The following is a 22,204-nucleotide window of genomic DNA, read 5'->3' as shown; positions in this document are numbered from 1 at the left end:
TCTCTCCAGAGATGCTGCCCGACCCGCTGAGTTACTCCAGCACTCTGTGAAACGTCACCTATCCATGTTCTCCAGAGATGCTGCCTGACCCGCTGAGTTACTCCAGCACTCTGTGAAACGTCACCTATCCATGTTCTCCAGAGATGCTGCCTGACCTGCTGAGTTACTCCAGCACTCTGTGAAACGTCACCTATCCATGTTCTCCACAGATGCTGCCCATCCCGCTGAGTTACTCCAGCACTTTGCGTCCATCTCATGAAACGCAAAGTTAACCAGCTTGTCAAGGACTCTACTGTTGTGGTCAGTGTCACCAGCGCTTCTTGTTTTGTTAAAAAAGACACAGAGTCCAGAGTGACTAAGCAGGTCAGGCAACATCTATCAACACAGTTTTCTATTATTCTGCCCAAACCGGTCTGGTAATCTTTCTTCAAAAAACACCTTTTTGTTGCAGCTTAGCTTTCTCTTTTCAGGTTAAGGTGTAGGTTTATTATTATTGTCACGTCAGTGAAAGGCATGTCATCCAATCCGATAATCCTATACCTCAATACAATCAAGGCAAACTCATTTACGACATTTTAAAGACATTTGGACAGGTACACGAATAGGAAAGGTTTAGAGGGATGAAGGCCAAATGTAGGCAGGTGGGGCTGTTGCAGTTGGTTGGCGTGGGCAATTTGGGCTGCAGGGCCTGTTTCTATGCTGTTTGACTCTATGCGCGGCACAGTGGGGCAGTGGTATAGTTGCTATCTCAGTGCCAGAGATCCGGGCTTGGTCCTTACTACGGGTGCTGTCTGTACGGAATTTGTATGTTCGTCGTGTGACCCATGTGGGCTATCTCCGGTTTCCTCCATCACTCCAAAGACGTGCAGGTTTGTAGGTTAATTGGCTTGGTATAAATGTAAATTGTCCCTAGTGTGTGTAGGATAGTGTTAGTGTGCGGGGATCGCTGGTCGGCGCGGACTCGGTGGGTGAAGGGCCAGTTTCTGTGCTGTATCTCTAAACTAAATTAAACTAAACTAACAGAATCAACAATAGGTGGAGCGAAGGAAAAGATCCAGATTGCAGAATGTGGGCTACTTGTGATGGGATAACTGATAAATGATAAAGTGTGCAAGAGTATTGTGAGCAGTGTTGGGCCCCATATCTGAGGATGGACGTGCTGGCATTGGAGAAGGCCCAGAGAAGGTTTACGAGAATGATCGCGGGGATGACTGCTTTCACGTATGATGAGCGTTTAATGGCACTGGGCCTGTACTCGCTGGAGTTTGGAAGGTAGGGTTCGATCCCGACTACGGGCGCTGTCTGTACGGAGTTTGTACGTTCTCCCCGTGACCTGCACGGGTTTTCTCCAAGATCTTCGGTTTCCTCCCACACTCCAAAGACGTGCAGGTTTGTAGGTGGATTGACTTGGTAAATCTATAAACTGTCCCCAGTGGGTGTAGGATCGTGTTAAAAGAATGTGTGGGGATCGCTGGTCGGCGCGGACCGGGTGGGCCGAGAGGGCCTGTTACCGCGCTGTATCTCTAAACTAAACTAAAACTAAAAATATGTGTGAATGCACAAATCCTAATGATGAGCGTGGCTGATGCTGGCCTCCAAGGAGAGGATTTCACAGCAGTGTTGTTGGACCGTTTGCCTGTTGAGCCCATGCCAGGTTAGACTGACCAAGTCTGGCAGCTTCCTGCATTTCACTTGGGACTACAAGCTGTGAAGGAGAAGTTTTAGGAAATTCCTAACTCTTGGATAAACAGCCTGGGAACATCGAGTCCACGCCGACCATCGATCACCTGTTCACGCCAGTTCAACGCTATACCGAGGAGCTGTCTGTGTGGAGTTTGCACTGTTTGTGTGTGGAGTTTACACGCACAACTCCCTGTGACCGTGTGGGTTTCATCTGGGTGCTCCGGTTTCCTCCCACGTCCCCATAACACGAGAGTTTGTCAGTTAATCACCCCTCTGTAAATTGCCCCCTGGTGTGTAGGGAGTGGATGGGAAAGTGGGATAACATGGAACCAGTGTGAAGGAACGGGCGATCGCTGGTCGGCGTGGACTCGGTGGGCTGAAGGGCCTGTATCTCTAAACCAAGCTAAACGTTGACATCCGTCGCGAGCAGGGGCTGTGGAATGGCGGGCTGCCAACGGTAGTTTGGGATTTACGATCAGAAGGTCATATTTGAGCAGGGCTTGGGCGATCACATTGAAATCAGCTTCCTTGGAGTTGCCAGGAGATCTGTTTAAAGAAGATTAAAACTAATTTAGTGGGCTTAGCCTGACATTGGCCACAGCTCGCTGCGTTGGTCTGAATTAGCAATGTTGGATACCTGTAAACATGTATGTATGATTCCAGTGGCCTGACATTTGGGTGGTTGGAGGAATTCAGTTGCCTGAGACTGCTTTCACAATCGCTGCTAGTCAGAGGGTTGTGAACCTGTGGGATTCTTTGCCACAGAAGGTTGTAGAGGCCAAGTCAGTGGATATTTCTAAGGCAGAGATGGATAGATTCTTGATTAGTGCGGGTGTCAGAGGTTATGGGGAGAAGGCAGGAGAATGGGGTTAGGAGGGAGAGATGGATGAGCCATGATTGAATGGTGGAGTAGACCTGATGGGCCGAATGGCCTAATTCTGCACCTATCGCTTATGACCTTATGCACGCCATTCTTGTGAATTTAAAACATTGGTGTGGATCCCTCTCTAGAGTCACAGCAAAAGAATGGCAATTGTATTGCGCACGGTGGTGCAGCGGTAGAGTTGCTGCCTCACAGCGCCGGAGACCCGGGTTCCATCCCCACTACGGGTGCCGTCTGTACGGCGTTTGTACGTTCTCCCCGTGACCTGCGTGGGTTTTCTCCAAGATCTCCGGTTTCCTCCCACACTCCAAAGACATACAGGTCTTTAGGTTAATTGGTTGGGTATAAACGTAAATTGTCCCCAGTGTGTGTAGGATAGTGTTAGTGTGCAGGGATCGCTGGTCGGCACGGACTTGGTGGGCCGAAGGGCCTGTTTCTGCACTGTACTAACCTAAACTAAATAGAACTGATAAATGCAAAATGATGTGGCACAAGGCAAGACGAAATGGAACCTTTGAAAGAAATCTGATCAGAGAACGCGTTTAGTTAATTAAGGAGGTAAAGATGAAATCTGTCCCCATTTTGGAAAAAGACATTCTGTTCTTTTAATGTGAAAGGCATATTTACAGTGTGATATGATTGTGTAGTATGTTTCCATGGTGTGAAAACTCTACACAAACAGGGCAATGGACAGGAAGTTGATCCCATCTCTCCATGTAGCTCATACCCTGGAATCCAGAAAATAGACACAAAGTGCTGGAGTAACTCAGCAGAACAGGCAGCATCTCTGGATAGACTAGTGGCCATTTACAACATATATTAATGATTTAGATGAAGGAATTGAAAGTACCATTAGCAAATTTGCAGATGACACAAAGCTGGGTGCCAGTGTAAACTGTGAAGAGGATGCTATGAGGATGCAGGGTGACTTGGACAGGTTGTGTGAGTGGGCAGATGCAGTATAAGGTGGATAAGTGTGAGGTTATCCACATTGGTGGCAAGAACAGGGAGGCAGATTATTATCTGAGTGGTGTCAGATGAGCAAAAGGGGAGGTGCAACGAGACCTGGGTGTCCTTGTACATCAGTCACTGAAAGTAAGCATGCAGGTACAGCAGGCAGTGAAGAAAGCCAATGGAATGTTGGCCTTCATATCGAGAGGAGTTGAGTAGAGGAGCAAAGAGGTCCTTCTGCAGTTGTACAGGGCCCTGGTGAGACCGCACCTGGAGAATTGTGTTCAGTTTTGGTCTCCTAATTTGAGGAAGGACATTCTTGCTATTGAGGGAGTGCAGCATAGGTTCACGAGGTTAATTCCCGGGATGGCGGGACTGACATGATGAAAGACTGGAGTGACTGGGCTTGTATTCACTTGAATTTAGAAGGATAGAAACATATAAAATTATTAAGGGATTGGACTCGCCAGAGGCAGGAAACATGTTCCCAACGTTGGGGCAGTCCAGAACCAGGGGCCACAGTTTAAGAATAAGGGGTAGGCCATTTAGAACGGAGACGAGGAAGAACATTTTCTCCCAGAGAGATGTGCATTTGCGGAATTCTCTGCCTCAGAAGGCAGTGGAGGCCGATTTACTGGATGCATTCAAAAGAGAGTTAGATAGAGCTCTTAGGGCTAGTGGAATCAAGGAATATGGGGAGAAGGCAGGCACGGGGTACTGATTGTGGATGATCAGCCACGATCACATTGAATGGCGGTGCTGGCTCGAAGGGCCGAATGGCCTACTCCTGCACCTATTGTCTAAGTATCTACGAATGGGCGACGTTTCGGGAAGAAGGTTTTCGACCCGAAACGTCACCCATTCCTTCTCTCCAGAGATGCTGCCTGTCCCGCTGAGTTACTCCAGCATTTTGTGCCTGTCTTCGGTGTAAACCAGCATCTGCAGTTCCTTCCCACACCCTCTAATCCAGGCAGGGTTTCCCAAACATCAATGAAATAAATGTGAAGCAGTAACCCAGGGGGCCAATAAATGACAATGATATAATTGAGTTGTGGATGAACAGTGACTGAGGAACCACAGCAGATCCCAGCATCTCCTGGTAGTGTAGTGTGAGAGCTCCCTCCTACAGCTCAGAGATATGAAGAAGGATCTCGACCCGAAACCTCACCTCTGCTCCAGAGATGCTGCCTGGCCGGCTGAGTTACTCCAGCATTTTGTATCGATCAGAGATCACTTCCATTTTGGTTACCCCTGACTTTGGAAAGGTCTCACCTACAACAGCGTAATAATGCTGGTGCCGCACAACAATGAGTTGGCAGCCTCATCTGCTAAATCCTAAGAGAATCACAGCAACTGGGTACACTGGGTCATAGAGCGATACAGCGAGGAAACAGGCCCTTCGGCCCATCTTGCCCACACCGGCCAACAATTTCCCAGCTGCACTAGTCCCACCTGTCTGTGTTTGGTCCTTATCCCTCTAAACCTGTCCTATCCATGTACCTGTCTAACTGTTTCTTAAACGTTGGGATAGTCCCAGCCTCAACCACCTCCACTGGCAGCTTGTTCCATACACCCACCCCCCTCTGGGTATAGAAGTTGGGATATTTCACAGCTGTGCGAGATGTTGGCGAGGTCGCATTTGGAGCATTGTGTCTGAAGGAACTGCAGATGCTGGTTTACACGGAAGGTAGACATCTTGGCCGGCTTGGCCTTTTTCCTTGCCCTCTGACTCTGTGGGTAAGGCTGCCATTTCTAGCGGGGAAAAGACTCAGTGAGACATCTACAAAGCCAGTGACCTTGACCGTGTTGGCGTGTCATTAGATCACGATCTGATCCAAACTGCAAAACCAGCAACGCGAGCGGATAATCATGGCCCCGGGAACGTTCTGAAGCCTGAACACAAACTGGAGGGAACTATACTTAAAGCATCGCTTACCCACATCAGAAACGGATCTACAGATGTAAATCTGGCCCTTCCTGAGATCGATGCTGAGGTGCAGCAGGATGTCTCTCTCCCTGCCCCCTACAGAAAGCCGCAACTAGAAGGCTCAACCATTAGTTTAGTGTAGTTCACAGATACAGGGCGGAAACAAAGCTCCTCGGCCCACCGAGTCCGGGCCAACCAGCGATCCCCGCACACCCACACTATTCTACAAACACAAGAGACAATTTACATTTATACCAAGCCAATTAACCTACAAACCTGCACGTCTTTGAAGTGTGGAAGGATGTGAGAGGCCTGGATAGAGTGGATGTGGAGAGGATGTTTCCACTGGTGGGAGAGTCTAGGACCAGAGGTCACGGCCTCAGAATTAAAGGGCGCTCTTTTAGAAAGGAGGTGAGGAGGAACTTCTTTAGTCAGAGGGCGGTGAATCTGTGGATCTCATTGCCACAGAGGGCTGTGGAGGCCAAGTCAGTGGATATTTTTAAGGCAGAGACAGACTAATTCTTGATGAAAACGGGTGTCAAGGGTTGTGGGGAGAAGGCAGGAGAATGGGATTAGGAGGCAGAGATCAGCCGTGATTGAATGGCGGAGTGGACTCGATGGGCCGAGTGGCCTAATTCTACTCCTATAACTTGTGAACTTGTGAAACCGAAGATCTCGGAGAAAACCCACGCAGGTCACAGGGAAAAATGTATAAACTAAATACAGTCGTATTTCTCTGTATTTCAGTAGTGGTCAAACGTAATTGTACCCTTGTGCTTCTGGCAGGTGAGTTAGACCAAAATACTCCGTGCCAGCAGCAAAGGCAGGTGATTGTACACGGGATGGTTTCTGTTGAGTTTAGTTTTTTAGTTTAGTTTAGAGATACAGCGAGGAAACAGGCCCTTTCGGCCCACCGGGTCCACACCGCCCAGCGATCCTCGCACACTAACACTATCCTACACCCACTAGGGACAATTTTTTTAAACATTTACCAAGCCAATTAACCTACAAACCACGTCTTTGGAGTGTGGGAGGAAACCGAACATCCCGGAGAAAACCCACGCAGGTCACGGGGAGAACGTACAAACTCCGTACAGACGGCGCCCGTAGTCGGGATGGAACCCGGGTCTCCGGCGCTGTATTCGCTGTAAAGCAGTAACTCTACCGTGACTGCCCTAATCTCTGATCCCAGAGCGTTGGTGTACGTTTGCCATTTCTGTGGTGGCGCTGGTCATGTGTACGCTGCTGTGTTGGCGTAGGGGCGTGTCGGGTGTGACGGACATTGACACAGCTCAAGTATCACAAGATGCTGGAGTAACTCAGCGGGTCAGGCAGCATCTCTGGAGAGAAGGAATGGGTGACGTTTCGGTTCGAGACCCTTCCTCAGACTTCACCCGTTCCTTCTCCCCAGCGATGCTGCCTGACCCGCTGAGTTACTCCAGCATTTTGTGATACCTTCGATTTGTACCAGCATCTGCAGTTTTTGACACACCTCAAGAGTTGTTAACCTGTGCTATTAGTGCACAGTCACGCTGAAACATAGAAACATAGAAAATAGGTGCAGGAGTAGGCCATTCGGCCCTTCGAGCCTGCACCGCCATTCAATATGATCATGGCTGATCATTCAGCTCAGTAGCCTGTACCTGCCTTCTCTCCATACCCCCTGATCCCTCTAGCAAAAAGGGCCACATCTAACTCCCTCTTAAATATAGCCAATGAACTGGCCTCAACTACCTTCTGTGGCAGAGAATTCCACAGACTCACCACTCTCTGTGTGAAGAAATGTTTTCTCATCTCGGTCCTAAAAGACTTCCCCCTTATCCTTAAGCTGTGACCCCTGGTTCTGGACTCCCCCAACATCGGGAACAATCTTCCCGCATCTAGCCTCTCCAACCCCTTAAGAATTTTATATGTTTCTATAAGATCCCCCCCTCAGTCTTCTAAATTCCAGCGAGTACAAGCCCAGTCTATCTAGTCTTTCCTCATATGTAAGTCCCGCCATCCCAGGGATCAATGGTGAACCTTCTCTGTACTCCCTCTAAGGCAAGAACGTCTTTCCTCAGGTTAGGAGACCAAAACTGCACACAATACTCCAGGTGCGGTCTCACCAAGGCCCTGTACAACTGCAGCAGAACCTCCCTGCTCCTAAACTCAAATCCTCTTGCTATGAATGCCAACATACCATTCGCTTTCTTCACTGCCTGCTGCACCTGCATGCTTGCTTTCAATGACTGGTGCACCATGACACCCAGGTCACGTTGCATCTCCCCTTCTCCCAATCGGTCACCATTCAGGTAATACTCTGCTTTCCTGTTCTTGCCGCCAAAGTGGATAACCTCACATTTATCCACATTATATTGCATCTGCCATGCATTTGCCCACTCGCCTAATCTATCCAAGTCACTCTGCAGCCTCCTAGCATCCTCCTCGCAGCTAACACTGCCACCCAGCTTCGTGTCATCCACAAACTTAGAGATGTTGCATTCAATTCCCTCGTCCAAATCATTAATATACACTAAATAACTGGGGTCCCAGCACTGAGCCTTGCGGTACCCCACTAGTCACTGCCTGCCATTCCGAAAAGGACCCGTTTATTCCTACTCTTTGTTTCCTGTCCGCCAACCAATTTTCTATCCACCTCAACACTGAACCCTCAACCCTCAATGAGTTTAATATTTTACACCAAATGCTCTCGGGATTTCTGGAGCGGCTCTATAGTTGGACATCCTGAATTCTTGAAATTCCTCATGAATCAAACACTGCTTAGCATTACGCACCGCTGGGCAAAGTTTGACAGCTTTGCTTGCAGAGCAAGAGATATTGACTTCAAACTGAATGTTGCAGAGCAAAGAAAGTCCTTTAATTCTGAGGCTGTGACCTCTAATTGTAGACTCTCCCACGAGTGGAAACATCCTCTCCACATCCACACTACCCAGGCCTTTCACTATTCTGTACGTTTCAATGAGGTCCCCCCTCATTCTTCTAAACTCCAGTGAGTACAGGCCCAGTGCTGACAAACGCTCATCATAGGTTAACCCACTCATTCCTGGGATCGTTCTTGTAAACCTCCTCTGGACCCTCTCCAGAGCCGGCACATCCTCAGATGTGGTATGTGAAAGTCACACCATCTGATAGAAAAGGATAGGTTGTCTAACAGGTCTATTTTTGTATGTTTGTAGAGGCTCAGGAAGGAATGTGGGCTGTGCTAAAGAAGCTGGAATAAAATTAGAGCAATGAAGCCAACTACATAAGGCCAAACACGCCCCGCAGTTCAGTGAGAAACTGAGGAAGAAATACAGATTCTAAATAACAGTGGTGTTAACTTGGACAAAATATGAAGTACCAGGGCGTTATTTCTCAGAAATAATTATTCTCTGATTAACATCTTGTAATTAATGTGACGATATAGAGCTTGAGTTTAGTTTGGAGACACAGCGTGCAAACAGGCCCTTCGGCCCACCGAGTCCATTCAATCAGGAAAAACTAAAACCGAAGGTCACAAAATGGCTCTCTTTAGTTCATTATATGTCTGTTAATAATAGAAGGCAGAAAAAGCGGATCAATTGATTAAAAGATACAGCGTGGAAACAGGCCCTTCGGCCCACCGAGTCCACGCCGACCATCGATCACCTGTTCGCGCTAGTCCTATGTTGTCCCACTTTCTCATCCACTCCCTGCACACTAGGGACAATTTACAGATTTACAGAGGGGCCGATTAACGTACACACCCGCACGTCTTTGGGATGTGGGAGGAAACCGGAGCACCCGGAGGAAACCCAGGCGGCCACGGGAAGAACGTGCAAACTCCACACAGATAGCACCCGAGGTCAGGATCGAACCCGGGATCTCTGGTGCTGTGAGGCAGCGGCTCTACCCGCTGTGCCACAGATAGGGTTGCCAAACGTCCCGTATTAGCAGGGACATCCCGTAATTTGGGCTAATTTGGTTTGTCCCGTACTGGACTGCCCTTGTCCCATATTAGGCCCGGGGGACGCTGTAGGCCCGGATGCCGGCCTAACGGAGGTAGCCTAGCAACCCGCCTCCCGGCGTGGGCGGCCGCCATTGGTGGAGCGGGGGCGCGTGGCCGCAGGCTGGGTGAGGGCGCGGTGCGGTGACGTCACCCTTTGTCCCTTATTTGGGAGTGAGATAGTTGGCAACCCCTGCCCACAGAGGATTTGTGGGACTAGGACATTTTAGAGATTTGTATGGAATAACTTGGGTTGGGAACCTGTAAAGACGCCATTGTAATCTAGTTGGATTCAAGTGCTGTGCACATTGTGAAAGCAGTTTTAAAATAACATGCAAGCTGCTTTTGAAGCCAAGTTCCAAGTACTGGGTCTCTTAAAATAGCAAGCAGCTTTGGATAAGTAATCGAGGTATAAATATAGGAAAACCTTTGAGTAATTCCATGTGAGGAATGTTGTTGAGAGGATTCTCACAGTACTCCCGCTGGATTGAAACCACAGTATGAATTTTGAAATGAATTCCCGAGAATTATGAATTAGCTGTAACCAGCCAAAGTTATTGAACACAGGGTGAAAATGTAAAAGGTTTTACAATAGACAATAGACAATAGACAATAGGTGCAGGAGGAGGCCATTCGGCCCTTCGAGCCAGCACCGCCATTCAATAGACAATAGACAATAGGTGCAGGAGGAGGCCATTCGGCCCTTCGAGCCAGCACCGCCATTCAATGTGATCATGGCTGATCATTCTCAATCAGTACCCCGTTCCTGCTTTCTCCCCATACCCCCTGACTCCGCTATCCTTAAGAGCTCTATCCAGCTCTCTCTTGAATGCATTCAGAGAATTGGCCTCCACTGCTACTTAAAGCTACTTAATTAATTGATTGAATAACAGCGTGACAAATGATGAATACCATTGCATTAATAAATGTCATGCACATGTCCAGGTTTAGGTTTATTACTGACAAATGTATTGAGATACAATGAATGGCTTTGTTTGCATGCATTCCAAACATATCAGACAATACTGTACATAAATACAATCAAGTCAAACTCAAGTACAACAGGTCGAGCAAAGGGGAAGATACAGAGCACAGAATGTAGTCCTCAGCATTGTAGCGCATCAGTTTAGTTTAGTTGAGAGACACAGCTCGGAAACAGGCCCTTCGGCCCACCGAGTCCGCGCCTACCAGCGATCCCCGCACACTAACACTATCCTACACACACTAGGGACAATTTACTATTTCACCCGAAGCCAATTAGCCTAAAAACCTGTACGTCTTTAGAGACTGAGAGGAAACTGGGGACCCTGGAGAAAACCCACGCAGGTCACGGGGAGAACGTACAAACTCTGTGCGGACAGCACCCTTGGCCAGAGTCGAACCCGGGATTCTTCCGCGATGAGGCAGCAACTCTACTGATGCTCCGGCGTGCCGCCCCAGTTCCAGAGACAAAGTCCAATGTCCGCAATGGGGTAGAGGTGAATCGGACAGTACCCCAGCTGTGGAATCGGTAGATATTGACGGTCATTATAGCTAGTAGAGGTTTAAGGACTATGTGCGGCAGAGGGGCGTATGTGGATTAGGTTTTTTACGGTATTTTACCCGGGCTAACAGAATCCAAAGCTACAGGGCAAAGGTTCACGGTGAGAGGGGAGAGATTTAAGGGGATCTGAGTGGCAGGTCTTTCAGTCGGATGGTGTAGTGGGCATGTGGAACGACCTACCTGAGGAGCTGGAGAACATCATAAGTGACAGGAGCAGAATTAGACCATTCGGCCCATCAGGTCTATTCTGCCATTCAATCATGGCCAATCTATCTCTCCCTCCCAACCCCAATTCTCCTGCCTTCTCCCCATGACCCCTGATGCCCACTGAGTTACTGGAGCACTTTTGTGTCTTATCTTTTTCCTGACTTCATTCTTTTCGATATTCATTTGCAAACAACAGCATCTTTAATCTCTCCTGAAGGTAAGAGATGAAGTAATCTGACGATTATTTGTGTCCTTATTAATTTCCGGGTGGGTGTCTGTAGATTAGTGTAATGATGTTACTCATGTTATGTGTCATGCTTTTGTAGTTACGCCCCTTTGGGCTTTGGAGTGACTGCTGTTTGCGTGACTCGAGTTAGTGTAAGTGCGACGTGCAGGCATAAGGTCATACCTGCCAAAGTAGTTAATAAAGACTAAGGTTTACTATCTAGGTGTACGGCTTCTGTTATTATACAGCAAACACCAACAGTGTCTCTGTTTGCAAACTGGCAATGAACTAAATTGGAGGTAGACACAGAATGCTGGAGTAACTCAGCAGGTCAGGCAGCATCTCTGGAGAGAAGGAATGGGTGACGTTTCGGGCCGAGACCCTTCTTCAGACTGATGTCAGGGGAGGGGCCCCGAAACGTCACCCGTTCCTTCTCTCCCGAGATTGCTGCCAGACCCGCTGAGTTACTCCAGCATTCTGTGTCTGCCTCCGATTTTAACCAGCATCTGCAGTTTTTTCCCCTGCCTGGTGAGCTAATTGGCATCTGTCTTTGTTTTTTTAAGACATCACTGACTGGAATGAACGACTGCAGGGACAAAGGTACAAAGTGCCTGGAGTTGATCGAGACTTGGAGTTCTACCACCAAAGACAGGAGGGGGGAGGAAAGAAGGTAAATTTGCAGTCATTCATTATTCCATTTGTTTTCTGTTCTGAAATCCAGCATGGAAACAGGCCCTTCGGCCCATCGAGTCCATGCTGACTGTCGATCACCCGTTCACACTAGTTCTATGTATTCCCCAATTTCTCACCCACTCCCTACACAACGAGGGGGCAACTTACAGTGGGGCAATTACCCGACAAACCCACACGTCTTTGGGATTTGGGAGGAAACCGGAGCGCCCCAGCCGAGAGAAACCCACGCGGGTCACAGGGAGAGTGTGCAAACGCCCCACACACACACGCGCACGCACGCACGCACACACACACACAGCACTCGAAGTGGGGATGGAACCCGGGTCCCTGGCACTGTGAGGCAACGGCTCTACCTGCTGGCCCACCCGTGCCGCCCGTAATGGAGGCATACTACACAAAAATGGCAATTTCACTTATTTATATAAAAGTAAAGATTTCGTAGAAATTGTGAGCGGTTTTGGGCCCATATCTGAGGAAAGATGTGCTGCCTTTGGGGAGGCTCCAGCGGAGGTTTACAAGATGATTCTGGGCGTGACTGGGTGAATGTTTGTGGAGCATTTGTAGGCCCTAGGCCTGTATGGGCCGCGCATGGCCAGAGGCCTTGCCGACAGCCGTTGTGTTTGGCTGCCCGCCACTGTATGTTTCTTTTTTTTTCTTGTAATCAGATGTGCAGCATTTTGGTCAACGTGGGTTGTTTTTAAATGTGCTATACAAATAAAATTGACTTGACTTGACTTGACTTGACAGTGGGGCCGATGGTGGGGCCTTGTGTGGCGAGAGGCCTTGCCGACAGTGGGGCCGATGGTGGGGCCTTGTGTGGCTAGAGGCCTTGCCGACAGTGGGGCCGATGGTGGGGCCGTGTGTGGCCAGAAGGGCTTGCCGACGGTGGGGCCGACGGTGGGGCCTTGTATGGCCAGAGGCCTTGCCGATGGTGGGGCTCTGAATGTAAACATGTGCAGCACAGTGGAGCAGCGGGTAGAGCCGCCGTCTCACAGCACCAGAGACCCGTGTTCCATCCTGACCGCGGGTGCTGCCTGCGTGTGGAGTTTGCACGTTCTCCCTGTGGACCACGTGGGTTTCCTCCGGGTGCTCCGGTTTCCTCCCACATCTCAAAGACGTTTGTGGGTCAGTAGGCCCTCTGTACATTGCCCCCTAGTGTGTAGAGGGTGGACGAGTAAGTGAGATAACACAGAGCCAGCACGAACGGGTGATCGATGGTCGACGTGGGCTGGAGGGGCCTGTTTCCACACTGTTTCTTTCAATTAATTAATCAATTCTCTCCCGGTTTCCATTATTGACAGTTGGACGATGAATTACAAAGGGTTATTTTGTGACCTATTTTAAGTTTTTCCTGGTTGAACAGTGGCCAGTAGGCCTGAGAGCAAATCTGAAGGCTTTAGCTTCTGTGTAGCATCTATATACTCGTTTGTTTGTTTGTTCCTGAACTACAGCCAGAACGTTACACGATAGCGCGACAATTTTAGGCCCACCTTACTCACCGTCGTCCCTTTGGTGCTAATGGAAGAAGTTTCACTGAAATCGGCGTTATTTTTTTAAAGTTATTCACATTTTAAAGTTTAAATCTATCTCCTAGGGAAGGGAGGGAGGGGAGGAGAAGGGAGGATCAGGGGGGGTTGAGGGGGATGGAGTGGGGGGAGAGGGAGGGAGTGAGTGGAAGGAGGGAGTGGAGGGGGAGGGGACGAAGGGGGGGGGGGGGAAGAGGGTGGGGAGGAGAGGGTGCTGCACCAATGCAGGAGAGGTTTGGGCCCAACGGGTCCACTTGGTCTATTGTAGATAAAGAAAGGCCTGCTGTATCTGGTCCCCTTATCCACGTGTACATGAACATGTTATGTGGGCAGCAGCCAGCATTCACACAGCTAGTTGCCTGTTGCCTTGGCTTCCCCTCCCTCCCCTTCCCCTGGGAGTAAACACTAATTGGCAATACAGCTTTGGTGATGTAATTCAGCATGGACTTGCCTTCAAACATGCTGAACAAAATTAAATGGAAATTCAATACCGCTCCGTAACCGCTGGGAACTAATTGGTAAATTAATGTTCCTCTTGTTATGCTTTTTGACTGGAACGGCACCAGGAATGAAGGGGATCGGCTCTCTGAGGCGATGGAAACGTCGGGATGGTCTCCTAAAGCAGTCTCTAAAATCATGAGAGGAGTAGATCGGGCCGATGTACAGAGCCTCTTGCCCAGAGTGAAGGGGAAACGATTGAATAGGAATCTGCAGGGTAAACTTTTCACACAGAGGGTGGTGGGTGTATGGAACAAGCTGCCAGAGGAGGTAGTTGAGGCTGGGACTATCCCAACGTTTAAGAAACAGTTAGACAGGTACATGGATAGGACAGGTTTGGAGGGATATGGACCAAGCACAGGCAAGTGGGACTAGTGTAGCTGGGACATGTTGGCCGGTGTGGGCAAGTTGGGCTGAAGGGCCTGTTTCCACTCTGTATCACTCTATGATTAGTGTAGCTGGGGCATGTTGGCCGGTGTGGGCAAGTTGGGCTGTAGGGCCTATTTCCACACTGTATCACTCTATGATTAGTGTAGCTGGGAGAAGGCAGGAACGGGGTACTGATTGAGAATGATCAGCCATGATCACATTGAATGGTGGTGCTGGCTCAAAGGGCCGAATGGCCTACTCCTGCACCTTTTGTCTATTGACATGTTGGCCGGTGTGGACAAGTTGGATTGAAGGGCCTGTTTCCACACTGTATCACTCTATGACTAGTGTAGCTGGGGCATGTTGGCCGGTGTGGGCAAGTTGGGCTGAAGGGCCTGTTTCCACACTGTATCACTCTATGACTATTGTAGCTGGGACATGTTGGGCGGTGTGGGTGAGTTGGGCTGAAGGGCCTATTTCCACACTGTATCACTGGCACTGAACTCTTTTTCTTCCCCTTTATGTTTCTTTCTATTTTGACATGGCTTTTCCACAGGTGGTTCTTGGCACCGAAGTTGCAGGCAGGATATTTCACGTCACATAGACACACTGTAACGGTGACCAATGCGGCCAATGCCATTGCAGTTTTGAAATAGATTAACCGGCCAGGGTCTTATGGTTAGGGTTTTGAAGTGAATAGAGAGAGTCAAGGAACTGCAGGTGCTGGTTTTCAAAGAAAGACACAAGTGCTGGAGTAACTCAGTGGGTCAGGCATAATGTCGCCAACTGTCCCGTATTAGCCGGGACATCCCGTATTTTGGGCTAAATTGGTTTGTCCCGTACGGGACTGCCCTTGTCCTGTATTAGGCCTGGGGGACGTTGTAGGCCCGGACAGTGTAGGCCCGGACAGTGTAGGCCCGGACAGTGTGAGCACGGACAGTGTAGGCTCGGACAGTGTAGGCATAGCAACCCGCCTCCCGGGCCAGGCGGCCGCCATTGGTGGAGCGGGAGCACGTGGCCGCTGGCTGGGTGAGGTCACGTGGGGCGCGGGGCGGTGACGTCACCTTGTCCCGTATTTGGGAGTGAGGAAGTTGGCAACCCTATTCAGACAGCATCTCTGAAAATACAAGTTTGTTTGCAAAAGAGCAAGAGTTAATTGACAATTTATTTTCATTCGAGATCCATGGATTGAATTAGTTAGAGATAGTTCTACAGCATGAAAACAGGTTCTTCAGCCCCACTGGCCCATGCTGACCAAGATGCCCCATCTACACTACCTGCCCGTATCTGTCCCCTTGTGAGAGAAAAAAGATTTAAAAGGAACCTGACGACAACTTTTTCCACACAAAGGGCGGTGCGTGTATGGAACGAGCTGACAGAGGAGGTAGTTGAGGCGGGGACTATCGCAACATTTAAGAACCAGTTAGACAGGTACAGGTTTAGAGGGATAGATGGGACTAGTGTAGCTGGGACATGTTTGCCGGTGTGGGCAAGTTGGGCTGAAGGGCCTGTTTCCACACTGTATCACTCTATGACTAATGTAGCTGGGAGAAGGCAGGAACGGGGTACTGATTGAGAATGATCAGCCATGATCACATTGAATGGTGGTGCTGGCTCAAAGGGCCGAATGGCCTACTCCTGCACCTTTTGTCTATTGACATGTTGGCCGGTGTGGACAAGTTGGATTGAAGGGCCTGTTTCCACACTGTATCACTCTATGACTAGTGTAGCTGGGGCATGTTGGCCGGTGTGGGCAAGTTGGGCTGAAGGGCCTATTTCCACACTGTATCACTCTATGACTATTGTAGCTGGGGCATGTTGGGCGGTGTGGGTGAGTTGGGCTGAAGGGCCTATTTCCACACTGTATCACTCTATGACCCAGAGACAATTTAAATCATTACAATCAGAATGATCAAAATATTAAGGAGTTTTGATGAAGTAAGTAAGAATATTTGTTTTTGGTGACATAAGATGTCGGCCTGTGCGCAGATTTAAAGTAATTAACCAAAAACAAGAGAGAAAAAGTGAGCAGATGTATTTTGGCTGTGTTCACGATGGGCTGTGTTCCACTCTCCAACATGGAAACAGATTTGCTTGTTTTAACATATGTAGGGGAATTAATTTTTTGAAGGTTGCAAAGCTTTGGGGGAAAGTGGAAGGCAATGGGATAAATTGGACAGGTCTGCTGAAGAGATAGCACAAGCATGGTGGGCAGAATGGCCTGTTTCAGCACTGATTAGTTTCCCTTTGGCCCACCGAGTCCGCACCGACCAGCGATCCCTGCTCATTAACACACATGAGGGACAATTTTTTAATACATTTATACCAAGCCAATTAACCTACAAATCTGCACATCTCTGTTCTGTGATGTAGTTGTTATTAAATCACCCAGAGAGTTGTGAATTTGTGGAATTCTCTGCCACAGAGGGCAGTGGAGGCCGATTCACTGGATGAATTTAAAAGAGAGTTAGATAGAGCTCTATGGGTTAGCGGAATCAAGGTATATGGGGAGAAGGCAGGCACGGGGTTACTGATTGTGGATGATCAGCCATGATCACAATGAATGGCGGTGCTGGCTCGAAGGGCCAAATGGCCTCCTCCTGCACCTATTTTCTATGTTTCTATAATTCCACAGCAAACTAACAGCAAACCGTGCATCTGCAATACAAATAAACTGGCACTGAACACTTTTTCTTCCCCTTTATGTTTCTTTCTATTTTGAGAAGCACTGACATGGCTTTTCCACACGTGGTTCTTGGCACCGATGTTGCAGGCAGGATATTTCACGTCACATAGACGCACTGTAACGCTGACCAATGCGGCCAATGCCATTGCAGTTTTGAAATAGATTAACCGGCCAGGGTCTTATGGTTAGGGTTTTGAAGTGAATAGAGAGAGTCAAGGAACTGCAGGTGCTGGTTTTCAAAGAAAGACACAAGTGCTGGAGTAACTCAGTGGGTCAGGCATAGTGTCGCCAACTGTCCCGTATTAGCCGGGACATCCCGTATTTTGGGCTAAATTGGTTTGTCCCGTACGGGACTGCCCTTGTCCTGTATTAGGCCTGGGGGACGCTATAGGCCCGGACAGTGTAGGCCCAGACAGTTTAGGCACGGACAGTGTAGGCCCGGACAGTGTAGGCCCGGACAGTGTGAGCACGGACAGTGTAGGCCCGGACAGTGTGAGCACGGACAGTGTAGGCCAGGACAGTGTAGGCCCGGACAGTGTAGGCATAGCAACCCGCCTCCTGAGCCAGGCGGCCGCCATTGGTGGAGCGGGAGCACGTGGCCGCTGGTTGGGTGAGGTCACGTGGGGCGCGGGGAGGTGACGTCACCTTGTCCCGTATTTGGGAGTGAGGAAGTTGGCAACCCTAGTCAGACAGCATCTCTGAAAATACAAGTTTGTTTGCAAAAGAGCAAGAGTTAATTGACAATTTATTTTCATTCGAGATCCATGGATTGTATTAGTTAGAGATAGTTCTGCAGCATGAAAACAGGTTCTTCAGCCCCACTGGCCCATGCTGACCAAGATGCCCCATCTACACTACCTGCCCGTATCTGTCCCCTTGTGAGAGAAAAAAGATTTAAAAGGAACCTGACGACAACTTTTTCCACACAAAGGGCGGTGCGTGTATGGAACGAGCTGACAGAGGAGGTAGTTGAGGCGGGGACTATCGCAACATTTAAGAACCAGTTAGACAGGTACAGGTTTAGAGGGATAGATGGGCTAGTGTAGCTGGGACATGTTTGCCGGTGTGGGCAAGTTGGGCTGAAGGGCCTGTTTCCACACTGTATCACTCTATGACTAGTGTAGCTGGGACATGTTGACCGGTGTGGGCAAGTTGGGCCGAAGGGCCTGTTTCCACACTGTATCACTCTATGACTAATGTAGCTGGGACATGTTGGGCGGTGTGGGCAAGTTGGGCAGAAGGGCCTGTTTCCACACTGTATCACTCTGTGACTGGTGTAGCTGGGACATGTTGGGCGGTGTGGGCAAGTTGGGCCGAAGGGCCTGTTTCCACACTGTATCACTCTGTGACTAGTGTAGCTGGGACATGTTGGGCGGTGTGGGCAAGTTGGGCCGAAGGGCCTGTTTCCACACTGTATCACTCTGTGACTAGTGTAGCTGGGACATGTTGGGCGGTGTGGGAAAGTTGGGCCGAAGGGCCTGTTTCCACACTGTATCACTCTGTGACTAGTGTAGCTGGGACATGTTGGGCGGTGTGGGCAAGTTGGGCCGAAGGGCCTGTTTCCACACTGTATCTCTATGACTAGTGTAGCTGGGACATGTTGGGCGGTGTGGGCTAGTTGGGCCGAAGGGCCTGTTTCCACGCTGCATACACTCCTCCACTCGATGAGTTTCCTTTCATCTTGCTGTGCCCGTGGATGTAGCTGGTGGTTTAGTAAATGTGCACCCTGTTGCCTCCCTGGTGTATGTGCATGTGGGTCATTCTGTGACAGAAAGGGGAATACACAGTGGGAAATCACAGCTTGGTTACAGAAGCCACTGTGGCGCAGCGGGTAGTGCTGCCACCTCACAGCACCACACGCCTCTGTTTCCCTCCCACATTCCAAAGACGTGCAGATTTGTAAGTTGATTGGCTTCTGTAAACTGTCCCTGTGTGTCATAAGGACTAGGAGCAGAATTAGGCCATTCAGCCCATCAAGTCAACTCTGCCATTCAATCATGGCTGATCTATCTCTCCCTCCCATTCTCCTGCCTTCTCCCCATAACCTCTCACACCAATACTAATCAAGAGTGTTGTGTAGAACTAGTGCAGGGGGTGATCGCAGGTCGGTGCGGACTCGGTGGGCCGAAGGGCCTGTTTCCGCGCTGGGTCTCTAAAGTAAAGTAAATGTTGAAGGCTTGGTTCACCATTACCTTTGGAAATTCATTGTGATTGGGCAATGAATACCTGGCTGTCTGGCAACACCCAAAGATGAATGGCGAGGCACTTTGTGAATTTTGGAAACAGTCTCAGCTTTTGATAGCTCGTGTGGCTTTCACAGTCCGCTGATCCACTGGTCTTGCTTTAACCAACTGTGGGTGTTGTTATTACTTACTAGACAGGCGTGGACACGTTGGGTCCAAACCTCTCCTGTGGGCCCAGCAACCCTCGTTGGGTCCAAACCATTCCTCCAATTTGACGACATTGAACAAATCATCCGCGCATTCATCTCCTCCCGCCTAGACTACTGCAACTCCCTATACACTGGGATCAGCCAATCATCCCTGTCCCGCCTGCAATTGGTCCAAAACGCCGCAGCGAGACTCCTGACGGGTACCCGTAAAAGGGACCACATCACCCCGATTCTGGCCTCTCTCCACTGGCTCCCTGTACGGTACAGAATCAACTTCAAGCTCCTCCTATTCACATACAAAGCCCTAAATGGGCTTGCCCCCCCCCCCCCCCACATCAAAAATCTTCTAACCCACCACTCTATCTCCAGGTCCCTCAGGTCGGCCGACTTGGGGCTACTCACTATCCCGCGGTCTAGGCTTAAGCTCAGGGGTGACCACGCTTTTGCGGTTGCAGCTCCTAGACTGTGGAACAGCATCCCTCTCCCCATCAGAACTGCCCCCTCCATCGACTCCGTTAAGTCAAGGCTCAAAACCTATTTCTACTCCCTAGCATTTGAGGCCCTCTGAGGGGGCGCTGTGAACTGTTTATGTATGTGCTGTTATGTTTGTGTGCCATTGTATGTTCGTTTCTTAGTACATGAACTGATGTACAGCACTTTGGTCAACGTGGGTTGTTTTTAATGTGTTTAAATGTGCTACACAAATAACATTGACTTGACTTGACTTGACAAACCTCTCCTGTGGGCCCAGCAACCCCTGTTGGGTCCAACCCTCTCCTGCGGGCCCGGCAACCCTCCCCCAACTGACGGCCCGTGGACCCGTTGCAAGCAAATGGCCATCTCAAAATGGAGATTTCAAAATGGCGACCCTCCCCCAAATGCGCACGCGCGGATCCGGCGGCCATCTTACCGTTGTGGCGCACGAAAAGTTATTCACTTTTTAAACTTTAATAATACTTTCTCCTGCGCATTTCCTTCCCGCAAACGATATGGTTTGACCTCTCACAGATCCAGTCTGCAATTTCTCTTTCCTTGCAACACCATCCAGTCACCTCCCTCGACTCAGTTTCCAAAGTAGTTTAGCTGCATAACTATTGAGGTGTGGTCCAAAGATGATTTGTTCTGAACTTCCCACATGCAGCAATTGCAGCATTTTAATTATGTTGCAATTCTTGATTAGTGCGGGTGTCAGGGGTTTAATGGCAGAAGGCAGGAGAATGGGGTTAGGAGGGAGAGATAGATCAGCCACGATTGAATGGTGGAGTAGACTTGATGGGCCGAATGGCCTAATTCTGCTCCTATCACTTATGAACATGAACATTTGACAGGTATCATTCTTGCTATTGAGGGCGTGCAGCATAGGTTTACTAGGTTAATTCCAGGAATGTTGAAAGACTGGAGCGACTAGGCTTGTATACGTTGGAATTTAGAAGGATGAGAGGGGATCTTATCGAAATGTATAAGATTATTAAGGGGTTGGACACGTTAGAGGCAGGAAACATGTTCCCAATGTTGGGGGAGTCCAGAACCAGGGGCCACACAGTTTAAGAATAAGGGGTAGGCCATTTAGAACGGAGATGAGGAAAAACCTTTTCAGTCAGAGAGTTGTGAATCTGTGGAATTCACTGCCTCAGAAGGCAGTGGAGGCCAATTCTCTGAATACATTCAAGAGAGAGCTAGATAGAGCTCCTAAGGATAGCGGAGTCAGGGGGTATGGGGAGAAGGCAGGAACGGGGTACTGATTGAGAATGATCAGCCATGATCACATTGAATTGTGGTGCTGGCTCGAAGGGCCAAATGGCCTCCTCTTGCACCAATTGTCTATTGTCATCCTTAATTTAAAAGTAAACCATAGAATTTCCAACGGTAATATGTTTTCATGTCCACCCCATCTCCAAGCTGTGGAGATTTGGATTCCACGTAGTTCTGGAAGATCAGATGTGGAAGGAACTGCAGACGCTGGTTTATACTGCAGATATAAAATGCTGGAGTAACTCAGCGGGACAGGCAGCATCGCCACCCTCTGACTAAAGAAATCCCTCCTCATCTCCTTTCTAAAGGCACGTCCTTTTATTCTGAGGCTGTGACCTCTGGTCCTAGACTCTCCCACTAGTGGAAACACATTCTCCACATCCACTCTATCCAAGCCTTTCACTCTTTGGTCAGTTTCAATGAGGTCCCCCCTCATTCTTCTAAACTCCAGTGAGTACAGGCCCAGTGCGGACAAATGCTCATCACAGGTTAACCCATTCATTCCTGGGATCGTTCTTGTAAACCTCCTCTGGACCCTCTCCAGGGCCAGCACATCCTTCCTCAGATATGGGGCCCAAAACTGCCCACAATATTCCAAGTGTGGTCTGACCAGCGCCTTGTAGAGCCTTAGCATTACATCCCTGTTTTTATATTCTATATAAAGTTGGTCTCAGAGGTGATTAGCCCCGATTCTCATTGTGATGCTGCTTAGCTTGGTGGATTATAATAAAGACCTCGTATCCATCCTCTATTCTTCACTAAAATTCTAATTCAACACAAGAACAAATCGTGCTTTACAAATCCGAAAGCTTGAGTTTGAGTTGAGTTTATTGTCACGTGTACCGAGGTACAGTGAAAAGCTTTTTGTTGCGTGCTAACCAGTCAGCGGAAAGACAACACA

The 22,204-nt window shown here is 49.1% G+C and overlaps 1 protein-coding gene across 1 annotated transcript in view; it reads left to right on the top strand.

Moving 5' to 3' along the window:
• Positions 1-1,572: 1,572 nt before the first annotated feature.
• The window catches only part of b4galnt3b (beta-1,4-N-acetyl-galactosaminyl transferase 3b), a 71,484-nt gene continuing 50,852 nt past the window's right edge, over positions 1,573-22,204 (top strand). The window contains exons 1-2 of the mRNA XM_078417455.1: positions 1,573-1,654; positions 5,339-5,511. Of these exons, the coding sequence (XP_078273581.1) occupies positions 1,573-1,654; positions 5,339-5,511 (255 nt within the window). The remainder of the gene's footprint in view (positions 1,655-5,338; positions 5,512-22,204) is intronic.

The sequence above is a fragment of the Rhinoraja longicauda genome, chromosome 20, assembly GCF_053455715.1.
Source record: "Rhinoraja longicauda isolate Sanriku21f chromosome 20, sRhiLon1.1, whole genome shotgun sequence".
Lineage (NCBI taxonomy): Eukaryota > Metazoa > Chordata > Chondrichthyes > Rajiformes > Arhynchobatidae > Rhinoraja > Rhinoraja longicauda.
Note: the sequence above shows the minus strand (reverse complement) of the source record. Positions and strands in the feature narration are given on the sequence as shown.